The 15222-nt window shown below is 47.7% G+C and overlaps 1 protein-coding gene across 2 annotated transcripts in view; it reads right to left on the bottom strand.

Annotated features, from left to right (window-relative positions):
• LOC134983342 (zinc finger protein 271-like) overlaps nucleotides 1-12539 on the bottom strand; it is a 121501-nt gene extending 108962 nt beyond the window's left edge. For both annotated transcript variants that reach the window (XM_063949049.1, XM_063949050.1), the window contains exon 1: nucleotides 12345-12539. In XM_063949049.1, coding sequence (XP_063805119.1) covers nucleotides 12345-12371 — 27 coding nt within the window. In that variant the 5' untranslated portion in view covers nucleotides 12372-12539. The remainder of the gene's footprint in view (nucleotides 1-12344) is intronic.
• Between the last annotated feature and the right edge of the window lie 2683 nt (nucleotides 12540-15222).

The raw sequence follows: 15222 nt of genomic DNA, 5'->3' as shown, positions 1-15222 counted from the left end.
ATAGGCCGGCACCATCTACGGTATCTGCGGAACCCGTAGTGAGACTGCTATTCATATACAGATAGGCCGACACCATCTACGGTACCTGCGGAACCCGTAGTGAGACTGCTATTCATATACAGATAGGCCGACACCATCTACGGTATCTGCGGAACCCGTAGTGAGACTGCTATTCATATACAGATAAACCGGCACCATCTGGGGTATCTGCGGAACACGTAGTGAGACTGCTATTCATATACAGATAGGCCGGCACCATCTACGGTATCTGCGGAACCCGTAGTGAGACTGCTATTCCTATACAGATAGGCCTGCACCATCTACGGTATCTGCGGAACCCATAGTGAGACTGTTATTCATATACAGATAGGCCGGAACCATCTACGGTATCTGCGGAACCCGTAGTGAGACTATTCATATACAGATAGGCCTGTACCATCTACGGTATCTGCGGAACCCGTAGCGAGACTGCTATTCATATACAGATAGGCCTGCACCATCTACGGGACCTGCGGAACCCGTAGTGAGACTGCTATTCATATACAGATAGGCCGGCACCATCTACGGTATCTGCGGAACCCGTAGTGAGACTGCTATTCATATACAGATAGGCCGGCACCATCTACGGTATCTGCGGAACACGTAGTGAGACTGCTATTCATATACAGATAGGCCGCCACCATCTACGGTATCTGCGGAACTCGTAGTGAGACTGCTATTCATATACAGATAGGCCGGCACCATCTACGGTATCTGCAGAACCCGTAGTGAGACTGCTATTCATATACAGATAGGCCGGCACCATCTACGGTACCTGCGGAACTCATAGTGAGACTGCTATTCATATACAGATAGGCCGGCACCATCAACGGTATCTGCGGAACTCGTAGTGAGACTGCTATTCATATACAGATAGGCCGGCACCATCTACGGTATCTGCAGAACCCGTAGTGAGACTGCTATTCATATACAGATAGGCCGGCACCATCTACGGTATCTGCGGAACCCGTAGTGACACTGCTATTCATATACAGATAGGCCGGCACCATCTACGGTATCTGCGGAACCTGTAGTGAGACTGCTATTCATATACAGATAGGCCGGCACCATCTACGGTATCTGTGGAACCCGTAGTGAGACTGCTATTCATATACAGATAGGCCGGCACCATCTACGGTACCTGCGGAACCCGTAGTGAGACTGCTATTCATATACAGATAGGCCGGCACCATCTACGGTACCTGCGGAACCCGTAGTGAGACTGCTATTTATATACAGATAGGCCGGCACCATCTACGGTACCTGCGGAACCTGTAGTGAGACTATTCATATAGAGATAGGCCGGCACCATCTACGGTATCTGCGGAACCTGAAGTGAGACTATTCATATACAGATAGGCCTGCACCATCTACGGTATCTGCGGAACCCGTAGTGAGACTGCTATTCATATACAGATAGGCCTGCACCATCTACGGTATCTGCGGAACCCTTATTGAGACAGCTATTCATATACAGATAGGCCTGCACCATCTACGCTATCTGTGGAACGCGTAGTGAGACTGCTATTCATATACAGATAGGCCGGCACCCTCTACGGTATCTGCGGAACCCGTAGTGAGACTGCTATTCATATACAGATAGGCATGCACCATCTACGCTATCTGCGGAACCCGTAGTGAGACTGCTATTCATATACAGATAGGCCGGCACCATCTACGGTATCTGCGGAACCTGTAGTGAGACTGCTATTCATATACAGATAGGCCCGCACCATTTACGGTACCTGCAGAACCCGTAGTGAGACTGCTATTCCTATACAGATAGGCCGGCACCATCTAAGGTATCTGCGGAACCTGTAGTGAGACTATTCATATACAGATAGGCCGGCACCATCTACGGTATCTGCGGAACCCGTAGTGAGACTGCTATTCATATACAGATAGGCCGGCACCATCTACGGTATCTGCGGAACCTGTAGTGAGACTATTCATATACAGATAGGCCTGCACCATCTACGGTATCTGCGGAACCCGTAGTGAGACTGCTATTCATATACAGATAGGCCTGCACCATCTACGGTACCTGCGGAACCTGTAGTGACACTGCTATTCATATACAGATAGGCCTGCACCATCTATGGTATCTGCGGAACCTGTAGTGAGACTATTCATATACAGATAGGCCGGCACCATCTACGGTATCTGTGGAACCCGTAGTGAGACTGCTATTCATATACAGATAGGCCGGCACCATCTACGGTACCTGCGGAACCCGTAGTGAGACTGCTATTTATATACAGATAGGCCGGCACCATCTACGGTACCTGCGGAACCTGTAGTGAGACTATTCATATACAGATAGGCCGGCACCATCTACGGTATCTGCGGAACCTGTAGTGAGACTATTCATATACAGATAGGCCTGCACCATCTACGGTATCTGCGGAACCCGTAGTGAGACTGCTATTCATATACAGATAGGCCTGCACCATCTACGGTATCTGCGGAACCCTTATTGAGACAGCTATTCATATACAGATAGGCCTGCACCATCTACGGTATCTGCGGAACCCGTAGTGAGACTGCTATTCATATACAGATAGGCCGGAACCATCTACGGTATCTGCGGAACCCGTAGTGAGACTGCTATTCATATACAGATAGGCCGGCACCATCTACGCTATCTGTGGAACCCGTAGTGAGACTGCTATTCATATACAGATAGGCCGGCACCCTCTACGGTATCTGCGGAACCCGTAGTGAGACTGCTATTCATATACAGATAGGCCGGCACCATCTACGGTATCTGCGGAACCCGTAGTGAGACTATTCATATACAGATAGGCCGGCACCATCTACGCTATCTGCGGAACCCGTAGTGAGACTGCTATTTATATACAGATAGGCCTGCACCATCTACGGTACCTGCGGAACCCGTAGTGAGACTGCTATTCATATACAGATAGGCCTGCACCATCTACGGTATCTGCGGAACCCGTAGTGAGACTGCTATTCATATACAGATAGGCCTGCACCATCTACGGTATCTGCGGAACCCGTAGTGAGACTGCTATTCATGTACAGATAGGCCTGCACCATCTACGGTACCTGCGGAACACGTAGGGAGACTGCTATTCATATACAGATAGGCCGGCACCATCTACGGTATCTGAGGAACACGTAGTGAGACTGCTATTCATATACAGATAGGCCGGCACCATCTACGGTATCTTAGGAACACGTAGTGAGACTGCTATTCATATACAGATAGGCCGGCACCCTCTACGGTATCTGCGGAACCCGTAGTGAGACTGCTATTCATATACAGATAGGCCCGCACCATTTACGGTACCTGCAGAACCCGTAGTGAGACTGCTATTCCTATACAGATAGGCCGGCACCATCTAAGGTATCTGCGGAACCTGTAGTGAGACTATTCATATACAGATAGGCCGGCACCATCTACGGTATCTGCGGAACCCGTAGTGAGACTGCTATTCATATACAGATAGGCCGGCACCATCTACGGTATCTGCGGAACCTGTAGTGAGACTATTCATATACAGATAGGCCTGCACCATCTACGGTATCTGCGGAACCCGTAGTGAGACTGCTATTCATATACAGATAGGCCTGCACCATCTACGGTACCTGCGGAACCCGTAGTGACACTGCTATTCATATACAGATAGGCCTGCACCATCTATGGTATCTGCGGAACCTGTAGTGAGACTATTCATATACAGATAGGCCGGCACCATCTACGGTATCTGCGGAACCTGTAGTGAGACTGCTATTCCTATACAGATAGGCCTGCACCATCTACGTTATCTGCGGAACCCGTAGTGAGACTGCTATTCATATACAGATAGGCCTGCACCATCTACGGTATCTGCGGAACACGTAGTGAGACTGCTATTCATATACAGATAGGCCGGCACCATCTACGGTATCTGCGGAACCCGTAGTGAGACTGCTATTCATATACAGATAGGCCTGCACCATCTACGGTATCTGCGGAACCCGTAGTGAGACTGCTATTCATATACAGATAGGCCGGCACCATCTACGGTACCTGCGGAACCCTTAGTGAGACTGCTATTCATATACAGATAAACCGGCACCATCTGGGGTATCTGCGGAACACGTAGGGAGACTGCTATTCATATACAGATAGGCCTGCACCATCTACGGTATCTGCGGAACCCGTAGTGAGACTGCTATTCATATACAGATAGGCCTGCACAATCTACGGGACCTGCGGAACCCGTAGTGAGACTGCTATTCATATACAGATAGGCCGGCACCATCTACGGTATCTGCGGAACCCGTAGTGAGACTGCTATTCATATACAGATAGGCCGGCACCATCTACGGTATCTGCGGAACCCGTAGTGAGACTATTCATATACAGATAGGCCTGTACCATCTACGGTATCTGCGGAACCCGTAGTGAGACTGCTAATCATATACAGATAGGCCGGCACCATCTACGGTATCTGCGGAACCCGTAGTGAGACTGCTATTCATATACAGATAGGCCTGCACCATCTACGGGACCTGCGGAACCCGTAGTGAGACTGCTAATCATATACAGATAGGCCGGCACCATCTACGGTATCTGCGGAACCCGTAGTGAGACTATTCATATACAGATAGGCCTGCACCATCTACGGTATCTGCGGAACCCGTAGTGAGACTGCTATTCATATACAGATAGGCCTGCACCATCTACGGGACCTGCGGAACCCGTAGTGAGACTGCTATTCATATACAGATAGGCCGGCACCATCTACGGTATCTGCGGAACCCGTAGTGAGACTGCTATTCCTATACAGATAGGCCGGCACCATCTACGGTATCTGTGGAACCCATAGTGAGACTGCTATTCATATACAGATAGGCCGGCACCATCTACGGTATCTGCGGAACCTGTAGTGAGACTATTCATATACAGATAGGCCGGCACCATCTACGGTACCTGCGGAACCCGTAGTGAGACTGCTATTCATATACAGATAGGCCGGCACCGTCTACGGTACCTGCGGAACCCGTAGTGAGACTGCTATTTATATACAGATAGGCCGGCACCATCTACGGTACCTGCGGAACCTGTAGTGAGACTATTCATATACAGATAGGCCGGCACCATCTACGGTATCTGCGGAACCTGTAGTGAGACTATTCATATACAGATAGGCCGGCACCATCTACGGTATCTGCGGAACCTGTAGTGAGACTATTCATATACAGATAGGCCGGCACCATCTACGGTATCTGCGGAACCTGTAGTGAGACTATTCATATACAGATAGGCCGGCACCATCTACGGTATCTGCGGAACCTGTAGTGAGACTATTCATATACAGATAGGCCGGCACCATCTACGGTACCTGCGGAACCTGTAGTGAGACTATTCATATACAGATAGGCCGGCACCATCTACGGTACCTGCGGAACCTGTAGTGAGACTATTCATATACAGATAGGCCGGCACCATCTACGGTATCTGCGGAACCTGTAGTGAGACTATTCATATACAGATAGGCCGGCACCATCTACGGTATCTGCGGAACCCGTAGTGAGACTGCTATTCATATACAGATAGGCCGGAACCATCTACGGTATCTGCGGAACCTGTAGTGAGACTGCTATTCATATACAGATAGGCCGGCACCATCTACGGTATCTGAGGAACCCGTAGTGAGACTGCTATTCATATACAGATAAACTGGCACCATCTACGGTATCTGCGGAACCTGTAGTGAGACTGCTATTCATATACAGATAGGCCGGCACCATCTACGGTATCTGCGGAACCTGTAGTGAGACTGCTATTCATATACAGACAGGCCTGCACCATCTACGGGATCTGCGGAACCCGTAGTGAGACTGCTATTCATATACAGATAGGCCGGCACCATCTACGGTATCTGCGGAATACGTAGTGAGACAGCTATTCACGTACAGATAGGCCGGCACCCTCTACGGTATCTGCGGAACCTGTAGTGAGACTATTCATATACAGATAGGCCGGCACCATCTACGGTATCTGCGGAACCCGTAGTGAGACTGCTATTCATATACAGATAGGCCTGCACCATCTACGGTATCTGCGGAACCCGTAGTGAGACTGCTATTCATATACAGATAGGCCTGCACCATCTACGGGACCTGCGGAACCCGTAGTGAGACTGCTATTCATATACAGATAGGCCGGCACCATCTACGGTATCTGCGGAACCCGTAGTGAGACTGCTATTCATATACAGATAGGCCGGCACCATCTACGGTATCTGCGGAACACGTAGTGAGACTGCTATTCATATACAGATAGGCCGGCACCATCTACGGTATCTGCAGAACCCGTAGTGAGACTGCTATTCATATACAGATAGGCCGGCACCATCTACGGTACCTGCGGAACTCATAGTGAGACTGCTATTCATATACAGATAGGCCGGCACCATCTACGGTATCTGCGGAACTCGTAGTGAGACTGCTATTCATATACAGATAGGCCGGCACCATCTACGGTACCTGCGGAACCCGTAGTGACACTGCTATTCATATACAGATAGGCCTGCACCATCTATGGTATCTGCGGAACCTGTAGTGAGACTATTCATATACAGATAGGCCGGCACCATCTACGGTATCTGTGGAACCCGTAGTGAGACTGCTATTCATATACAGATAGGCCGGCACCATCTACGGTACCTGCGGAACCCGTAGTGAGACTGCTATTTATATACAGATAGGCCGGCACCATCTACGGTACCTGCGGAACCTGTAGTGAGACTATTCATATACAGATAGGCCGGCACCATCTACGGTATCTGCGGAACCTGTAGTGAGACTATTCATATACAGATAGGCCTGCACCATCTACGGTATCTGCGGAACCCGTAGTGAGACTGCTATTCATATACAGATAGGCCTGCACCATCTACGGTATCTGCGGAACCCTTATTGAGACAGCTATTCATATACAGATAGGCCTGCACCATCTACGGTATCTGCGGAACGCGTAGTGAGACTGCTATTCATATACAGATAGGCCGGCACCATCTACGGTATCTGAGGAACCTGTAGTGAGACTGCTATTCATATACAGATAGGCCGGCACCATCTACGCTATCTGTGGAACCCGTAGTGAGACTGCTATTCATATACAGATAGGCCGGCACCCTCTACGGTATCTTAGGAACACGTAGTGAGACTGCTATTCATATACAGATAGGCCGGCACCCTCTACGGTATCTGCGGAACCCGTAGTGAAACTGCTATTCATATACAGATAGGCCGGCACCATCTACGGTATCTGAGGAACACGTAGTGAGACTGCTATTCATATACAGATAGGCCGGCACCCTCTACGGTACCTGCAGAACCCGTAGTGAGACTGCTATTCCTATACAGATAGGCCGGCACCATCTAAGGTATCTGCGGAACCTGTAGTGAGACTATTCATATACAGATAGGCCGGCACCATCTACGGTATCTGCGGAACCCGTAGTGAGACTGCTATTCATATACAGATAGGCCGGCACCATCTACGGTATCTGTGGAACCTGTAGTGAGACTATTCATATACAGATAGGCCTGCACCATCTACGGTATCTGCGGAACCCGTAGTGAGACTGCTATTCATATACAGATAGGCCTGCACCATCTACGGTACCTGCGGAACCCGTAGTGAGACTGCTATTCATATACAGATAGGCCTGCACCATCTATGGTATCTGCGGAACCTGTAGTGAGACTATTCATATACAGATAGGCCGGCACCATCTACGGTATCTGTGGAACCCGTAGTGAGACTGCTATTCATATACAGATAGGCCGGCACCATCTACGGTACCTGCGGAACCCGTAGTGAGACTGCTATTTATATACAGATAGGCCGGCACCATCTACGGTACCTGCGGAACCTGTAGTGAGACTATTCATATACAGATAGGCCGGCACCATCTACGGTATCTGCGGAACCTGTAGTGAGACTATTCATATACAGATAGGCCTGCACCATCTACGGTATCTGCGGAACCCGTAGTGAGACTGCTATTCATATACAGATAGGCCTGCACCATCTACGGTATCTGCGGAACCCTTATTGAGACAGCTATTCATATACAGATAGGCCTGCACCATCTACGGTATCTGCGGAACCCGTAGTGAGACTGCTATTCATATACAGATAGGCCGGAACCATCTACGGTATCTGCGGAACCCGTAGTGAGACTGCTATTCATATACAGATAGGCCGGCACCATCTACGGTACCTGCGGAACCCGTAGTGAGACTGCTATTTATATACAGATAGGCCGGCACCATCTACGCTATCTGTGGAACCCGTAGTGAGACTGCTATTCATATACAGATAGGCCGGCACCCTCTACGGTATCTTAGGAACACGTAGTGAGACTGCTATTCATATACAGATAGGCCGGCACCCTCTACGGTATCTGCGGAACCCGTAGTGAGACTGCTATTCATATACAGATAGGCCGGCACCATCTACGGTATCTGCGGAACCCGTAGTGAGACTATTCATATACAGATAGGCCGGCACCATCTACGCTATCTGCGGAACCCGTAGTGAGACTGCTATTCATATACAGATAGGCCTGCACCATCTACGGTACCTGCGGAACCCGTAGTGAGACTGCTATTCATATACAGATAGGCCTGCACCATCTACGGTATCTGCGGAACCCGTAGTGAGACTGCTATTCATATACAGATAGGCCTGCACCATCTACGGTATCTGCGGAACCCGTAGTGAGACTGCTATTCATGTACAGATAGGCCTGCACCATCTACGGTACCTGCGGAACACGTAGGGAGACTGCTATTCATATACAGATAGGCCGGCACCATCTACGGTATCTGAGGAACACGTAGTGAGACTGCTATTCATATACAGATAGGCCGGCACCATCTACGGTATCTTAGGAACCCGTAGTGACACTGCTATTCATATACAGATAGGCCTGCACCATCTATGGTATCTGCGGAACCTGTAGTGAGACTATTCATATACAGATAGGCCTGCACCATCTACGGTATCTGCGGATCCCGTAGTGAGACTGCTATTCATATACAGATAGATCTGCACCCTCTACGGTACCTGCGGAACCCGTAGTGAGACTGCTATTCATATGCAGATAGGCCGGCACCTTCTACGGTATCTGCGGAACCTGTAGTGAGACTGCTATTCCTATACAGATAGGCCTGCACCATCTACGGTATCTGCGGAACCCGTAGTGAGACTGCTATTCATATACAGATAGGCCGGCACCATCTACGGTATCTGCGGAACCTGTAGTGAGACTATTCATATACAGATAGGCCGGCACCATCTACGGTATCTGCGGAACCCGTAGTGAGACTGCTATTCATATACAGATAGGCCGGCACCATCTACGGTCCTACGGGCAGGACACAGTTATATACACACGCGGGGGCAGGACACCGTTATATACACACGCGGGGGCAGGACACCGTTATATACACACGCGGGGGCAGGACACCGTTATATACACACGCGGGGGCAGGACACCGTTATATACACACGCGGGGGCAGGACACCGTTATATACACACGCGGGGGCAGGACACCGTTATATACACACGCGGGGGCAGGACACCGTTATATACACACGCGGGGGCAGGACACAGTTATACACACACGCGGGGCAGGACACAGTTATACACACGCGGGCAGGACACAGTTAGAGGCAAGACACAGTTATACACACGCGGGGGCAGGACACAGTTATATACACACGCGGGGGTAGGACACAGTTATATACACACGCGGGGCAGGACACAGTTATACACACGCGGGGGCAGGACACCGTTATATACACACGCGGGGGCAGGACACCGTTATATACACACGCGGGGGCAGGACACCGTTATATACACACGCGGGGGCAGGACACCGTTATATACACACGCGGGGGCAGGACACCGTTATATACACACGCGGGGGCAGGACACCGTTATATACACACGCGGGGGCAGGACACCGTTATATACACACGCGGGGGCAGGACACCGTTATATACACACGCGGGGGCAGGACACCGTTATATACACACGCGGGGGCAGGACACAGTTATACACACACGCGGGGCAGGACACAGTTATACACACACGGGCAGGACACAGTTAGAGGCAAGACACAGTTATACACACGCGGGGGCAGGACACAGTTATATACACACGCGGGGGTAGGACACAGTTATATACACATGCGGGGCAGGATATAGTTATACACACGCGGGGCAGGACACAGTTATATATACACGCGGGGGCAGGACACAGTTATATACACACGCGGGGCAGGACACAGTTATATACACACGCGGGGCAGGACACAGTTATATACACACGCGGGGCAGGACACTGTTACATACACACGCGGGGGCAGGACACAGTTATATATACACGCGGGGCAGGACACAGTTATATATAGACGCGGGGCAGGACACAGTTATATATACACGCGGGGCAGGACACAGTTATATATACACGCGGGGCAGGACACAGTTATATATACACGCGGGGCAGGACACAGTTATATATACACGCAGGGCAGGACACAGTGTATACAGTGAGTTGGGGTATTGGGGTCTGCACTGTGCACAGTGACGTCACAGTACCCGGTGTGTGTGTGTATAAATAAATATATATATATATATATATATATATATATCCACAAGTAGGGCAGCACTCCCATTAGAAAAACATCTGCTCAGGTGCCCTCCTCAAAGCCCACATGGGCCCGTTGTATACATCCCAGTCAGGCGGCACTCCGATTAACAACTCGTCTCAGGCAGAAATAAACAACGTTTCGGAGAACTTTAATCACACTCCGTCATCAGGTAAGACAAACATACAAAAAAACATACCTTAAATAGCATCCCCACCACGAGTGACGCTCGGCGCGTGGCTCCGGAGGGCGGGCGCCCGCTGATGACGTCCATCTTCTCCACAACCACACTAAGGCCCGCATGTGACCAAACATGTGATCACAGAAGGAGGACGCTCATTGATGACGTCCGCTCCGGGCCTTACGTTGCCCTAGCAATCACTATAAACAAAAAGCAGAGAATACACAACATTAAAAACGATGGGCATATAGAAGCCTGTGTCAAAGACACTCAGCACTATACTCCCCTACATATAGTTAGACTGAAAAATATTTATTATAAACAGCATATGATTAAGAATTACGTTCAATTTTTATGGGAGTACATATAAATTTTTTTCACATCCACACAGTGGTAGAAAGTATGAGATCAAACATCGAGTCACGTGTACCACTAAATTCATAATTTACATGATTGTGTGTCCGTGCGGTAAAAACTATGTGGGAAAAACGGACCGCACACTCCGTGAGCGTATGGCCAATCATAAACTGGCTATACGTAATGCACTCAGCTCTGGCAATAGTGATCAACCTGTGGCACGGCACTTTTTAAGTGCTGGCCACAGTCTGGCATCACTTAAATACATTATCATTGATCATGAACCTGCGAAGCTTAGAGGTGGAGATAGATCTCTACGCCTCCTACAGAAGGAGGCACGGTGGATTCATGAGTTAGGTACATTGTCACCTAGAGGTTTAAATGAAACTCCCGGTTTGCATTGTTTTTTGTAGAATATAACATGTGTATCACATTTGTGTGGAGTTTATATGTACTCCCATAAAAATTGAACGTAATTCTTAATCATATGCTGTTTATAATAAATATTTTTCAGTCTAACTATATGTAGGGGAGTATAGTGCTGAGTGTCTTTGACACAGGCTTCTATATGCCCATCGTTTTTAATGTTGTGTATTCTCTGCTTTTTGTTTATAGTGATTGCTAGGGCAACGTAAGGCCCGGAGCGGACGTCATCAATGAGCGTCCTCCTTCTGTGATCACATGTTTGGTCACATGCGGGCCTTAGTGTGGTTGTGGAGAAGATGGACGTCATCAGCGGGCGCCCGCCCTCCGGAGCCACGCGCCGAGCGTCACTCGTGGTGGGGATGCTATTTAAGGTATGTTTTTTTGTATGTTTGTCTTACCTGATGACGGAGTGTGATTAAAGTTCTCCGAAACGTTGTTTATTTCTGCCTGAGACGAGTTGTTAATCGGAGTGCCGCCTGACTGGGATGTATATATATATATATATATATATATATATATAATATCCAAGCAAGTAACTGGCACTCAGGAGTCTGAACAAATAGCGGAATTAATTTTTATCCATAGTCAACGTTTCGGGGGTCTTAGCCCCGTCGTCAGGACATAACAGAACAGCATACAACATACAATAAACACTTACCCCACCTTTGTACCCCATCAGACACATGTGTACGCCCGCGGTCTCTCCCCTTGACTTCCGCCCGCCGGAGATGACGATCCTTCCTCCGCCCGGCTTCCGCCCCAGTTGTTGCTAGGCAACCGCAAGTGTGCGTTCCACACACCCCGGCAGATGCGCTCCACCAAGCGGAAGTGCCTCATACATCTCACGGACGGGGTAATTCATCGGGGCAGGTCTCGCTGGCATAACTACAAAAGAATATATAAATACACATATATAACTTAGAAATATGTTACAAAAACAAAAACATAAATACAAAATTGCATATAGACAAAAATGTCATGTAACCCAGCAACAAAATAATTGCATGTATTGCTAATGTCAAAAGCTATTCAAATGGTGTTCCAATTAATCTTTTCATTAAGCCCATTAGGAGCTATGGTCCCTAACCGGATTATCCATCGCGATTCTTTAAGCAAGAGCTCACGGGCTCTATTGCCACCTCTCAATGTGGCAGGAACGTGATCAATAATAAAGTATTTTAACATCTCAAGCCTATGACCAGCTGATCTAAAATGTTTTGCTACAGGCTGGTCAATCGACCTACCTTGTAGCACAAGCCGTATAGCAGACCGATGAGCCGCCATCCTTTCAGTGAATTTTCTGGTAGTCTGTCCCACATAGTATAGTCCGCAAGGACAAACAATAATATATACCACGTGGGACATATTACAGGTAAGGACATGACGTATGTCAAATTGTTTACCTGTATGGGGATGGGCAAAGGTCTTACAAGAGATCAGGTGAGAACATGTGGCACAGCCACAACATCTGTAACATCCAGGGGGTTTCCTATGAATGTTTGGGGGTAATGCTGATCCCCTCCCTGTTATGTCTGCCTTTACCAACCTGTCTTTAAGATTGCTACCCCTTTTGAAAGCAGCTATCGGTCGGCTACAATTCAACCCCTTCAGCTCCGGGTCTGTCTTAATAATTGGCCAAAGCGCATTGGTGGCTCTTTTGATAACTGGACTGGCTGTAGTGTAATCTGACGTCCATGGAATCAGACTACTAGAACTACGTGCCTCAGGGTTGAGTAGATCAGACCTAGACATGTTGAGTACTTTAGATTTTTGTGAGTTTAAGATCTTGCTATTGTACCCACGAGCTTCAAATTTACTGATAAGTATATCTAACTGTTTGGGAACTTTATCCGAATCACTAGTGATGCGTGCTATACGCATCATTTGCGACATAGGCAAACCTCTTTTAAGAGCTTCAGGATGGTGGCTGGAATTCATAAGAAATGTATTCCTGTCAGTTTCTTTAATGTACACTTCTGTAGATATTAAATTATTTGTGACTGACACCTTCACATCTAAGAAGTTGATTTCCTGCATGCTATATGAAGGGGTTGAATTGTAGCCGACCGATAGCTGCTTTCAAAAGGGGTAGCAATCTTAAAGACAGGTTGGTAAAGGCAGACATAACAGGGAGGGGATCAGCATTACCCCCAAACATTCATAGGAAACCCCCTGGATGTTACAGATGTTGTGGCTGTGCCACATGTTCTCACCTGATCTCTTGTAAGACCTTTGCCCATCCCCATACAGGTAAACAATTTGACATACGTCATGTCCTTACCTGTAATATGTCCCACGTGGTATATATTATTGTTTGTCCTTGCGGACTATACTATGTGGGACAGACTACCAGAAAATTCACTGAAAGGATGGCGGCTCATCGGTCTGCTATACGGCTTGTGCTACAAGGTAGGTCGATTGACCAGCCTGTAGCAAAACATTTTAGATCAGCTGGTCATAGGCTTGAGATGTTAAAATACTTTATTATTGATCACGTTCCTGCCACATTGAGAGGTGGCAATAGAGCCCGTGAGCTCTTGCTTAAAGAATCGCGATGGATAATCCGGTTAGGGACCATAGCTCCTAATGGGCTTAATGAAAAGATTAATTGGAACACCATTTGAATAGCTTTTGACATTAGCAATACATGCAATTATTTTGTTGCTGGGTTACATGACATTTTTGTCTATATGCAATTTTGTATTTATGTTTTTGTTTTTGTAACATATTTCTAAGTTATATATGTGTATTTATATATTCTTTTGTAGTTATGCCAGCGAGACCTGCCCCGATGAATTACCCCGTCCGTGAGATGTATGAGGCACTTCCGCTTGGTGGAGCGCATCTGCCGGGGTGTGTGGAACGCACACTTGCGGTTGCCTAGCAACAACTGGGGCGGAAGCCGGGCGGAGGAAGGATCGTCATCTCCGGCGGGCGGAAGTCAAGGGGAGAGACCGCGGGCGTACACATGTGTCTGATGGGGTACAAAGGTGGGGTAAGTGTTTATTGTATGTTGTATGCTGTTCTGTTATGTCCTGACGACGGGGCTAAGACCCCCGAAAAGTTGACTATGGATAAAAATTAATTCCGCTATTTGTTCAGACTCCTGAGTGCCAGTTACTTGCTTGGATATTTATTGATTTATTTCTACTGGGCACCGGAGCAGTTGTTGTGGAATCGGAGTGCCAGCAAAATTGGGTTGGATATATATATATATATATATATATATATATATATATATATATATATATATATATATATATATATACCAGTGTAAGTATATATGCAATAACTACTGATCAGTGTTATTAAATGAAAAACAAGTAACTGATCACTAAAAAGTAAGCCAAAAACAAGCACAAACAGTTACTAAAAAGCTTCCAAAAAAGCCCAACTTAAGTTTTTGGTTGTCTAATTAGAATATATATAGTGTCATTATTGGTGCTATGTCTGGCTGCTGGATGGACTGAAGATAAGTTCTGGATCTTGAAGTCAGGTGGATAGTTTCAGTTTCTTGAACTTTTTCTTCTGGTATC

Source organism: Pseudophryne corroboree, assembly GCF_028390025.1.
Source record: "Pseudophryne corroboree isolate aPseCor3 chromosome 3 unlocalized genomic scaffold, aPseCor3.hap2 SUPER_3_unloc_13, whole genome shotgun sequence".
Taxonomy (NCBI): Eukaryota; Metazoa; Chordata; class Amphibia; order Anura; family Myobatrachidae; genus Pseudophryne; species Pseudophryne corroboree.
The sequence above is the reverse complement of the archived record's forward strand: the minus strand, read 5'-3'. Positions and strand labels throughout refer to the sequence as shown.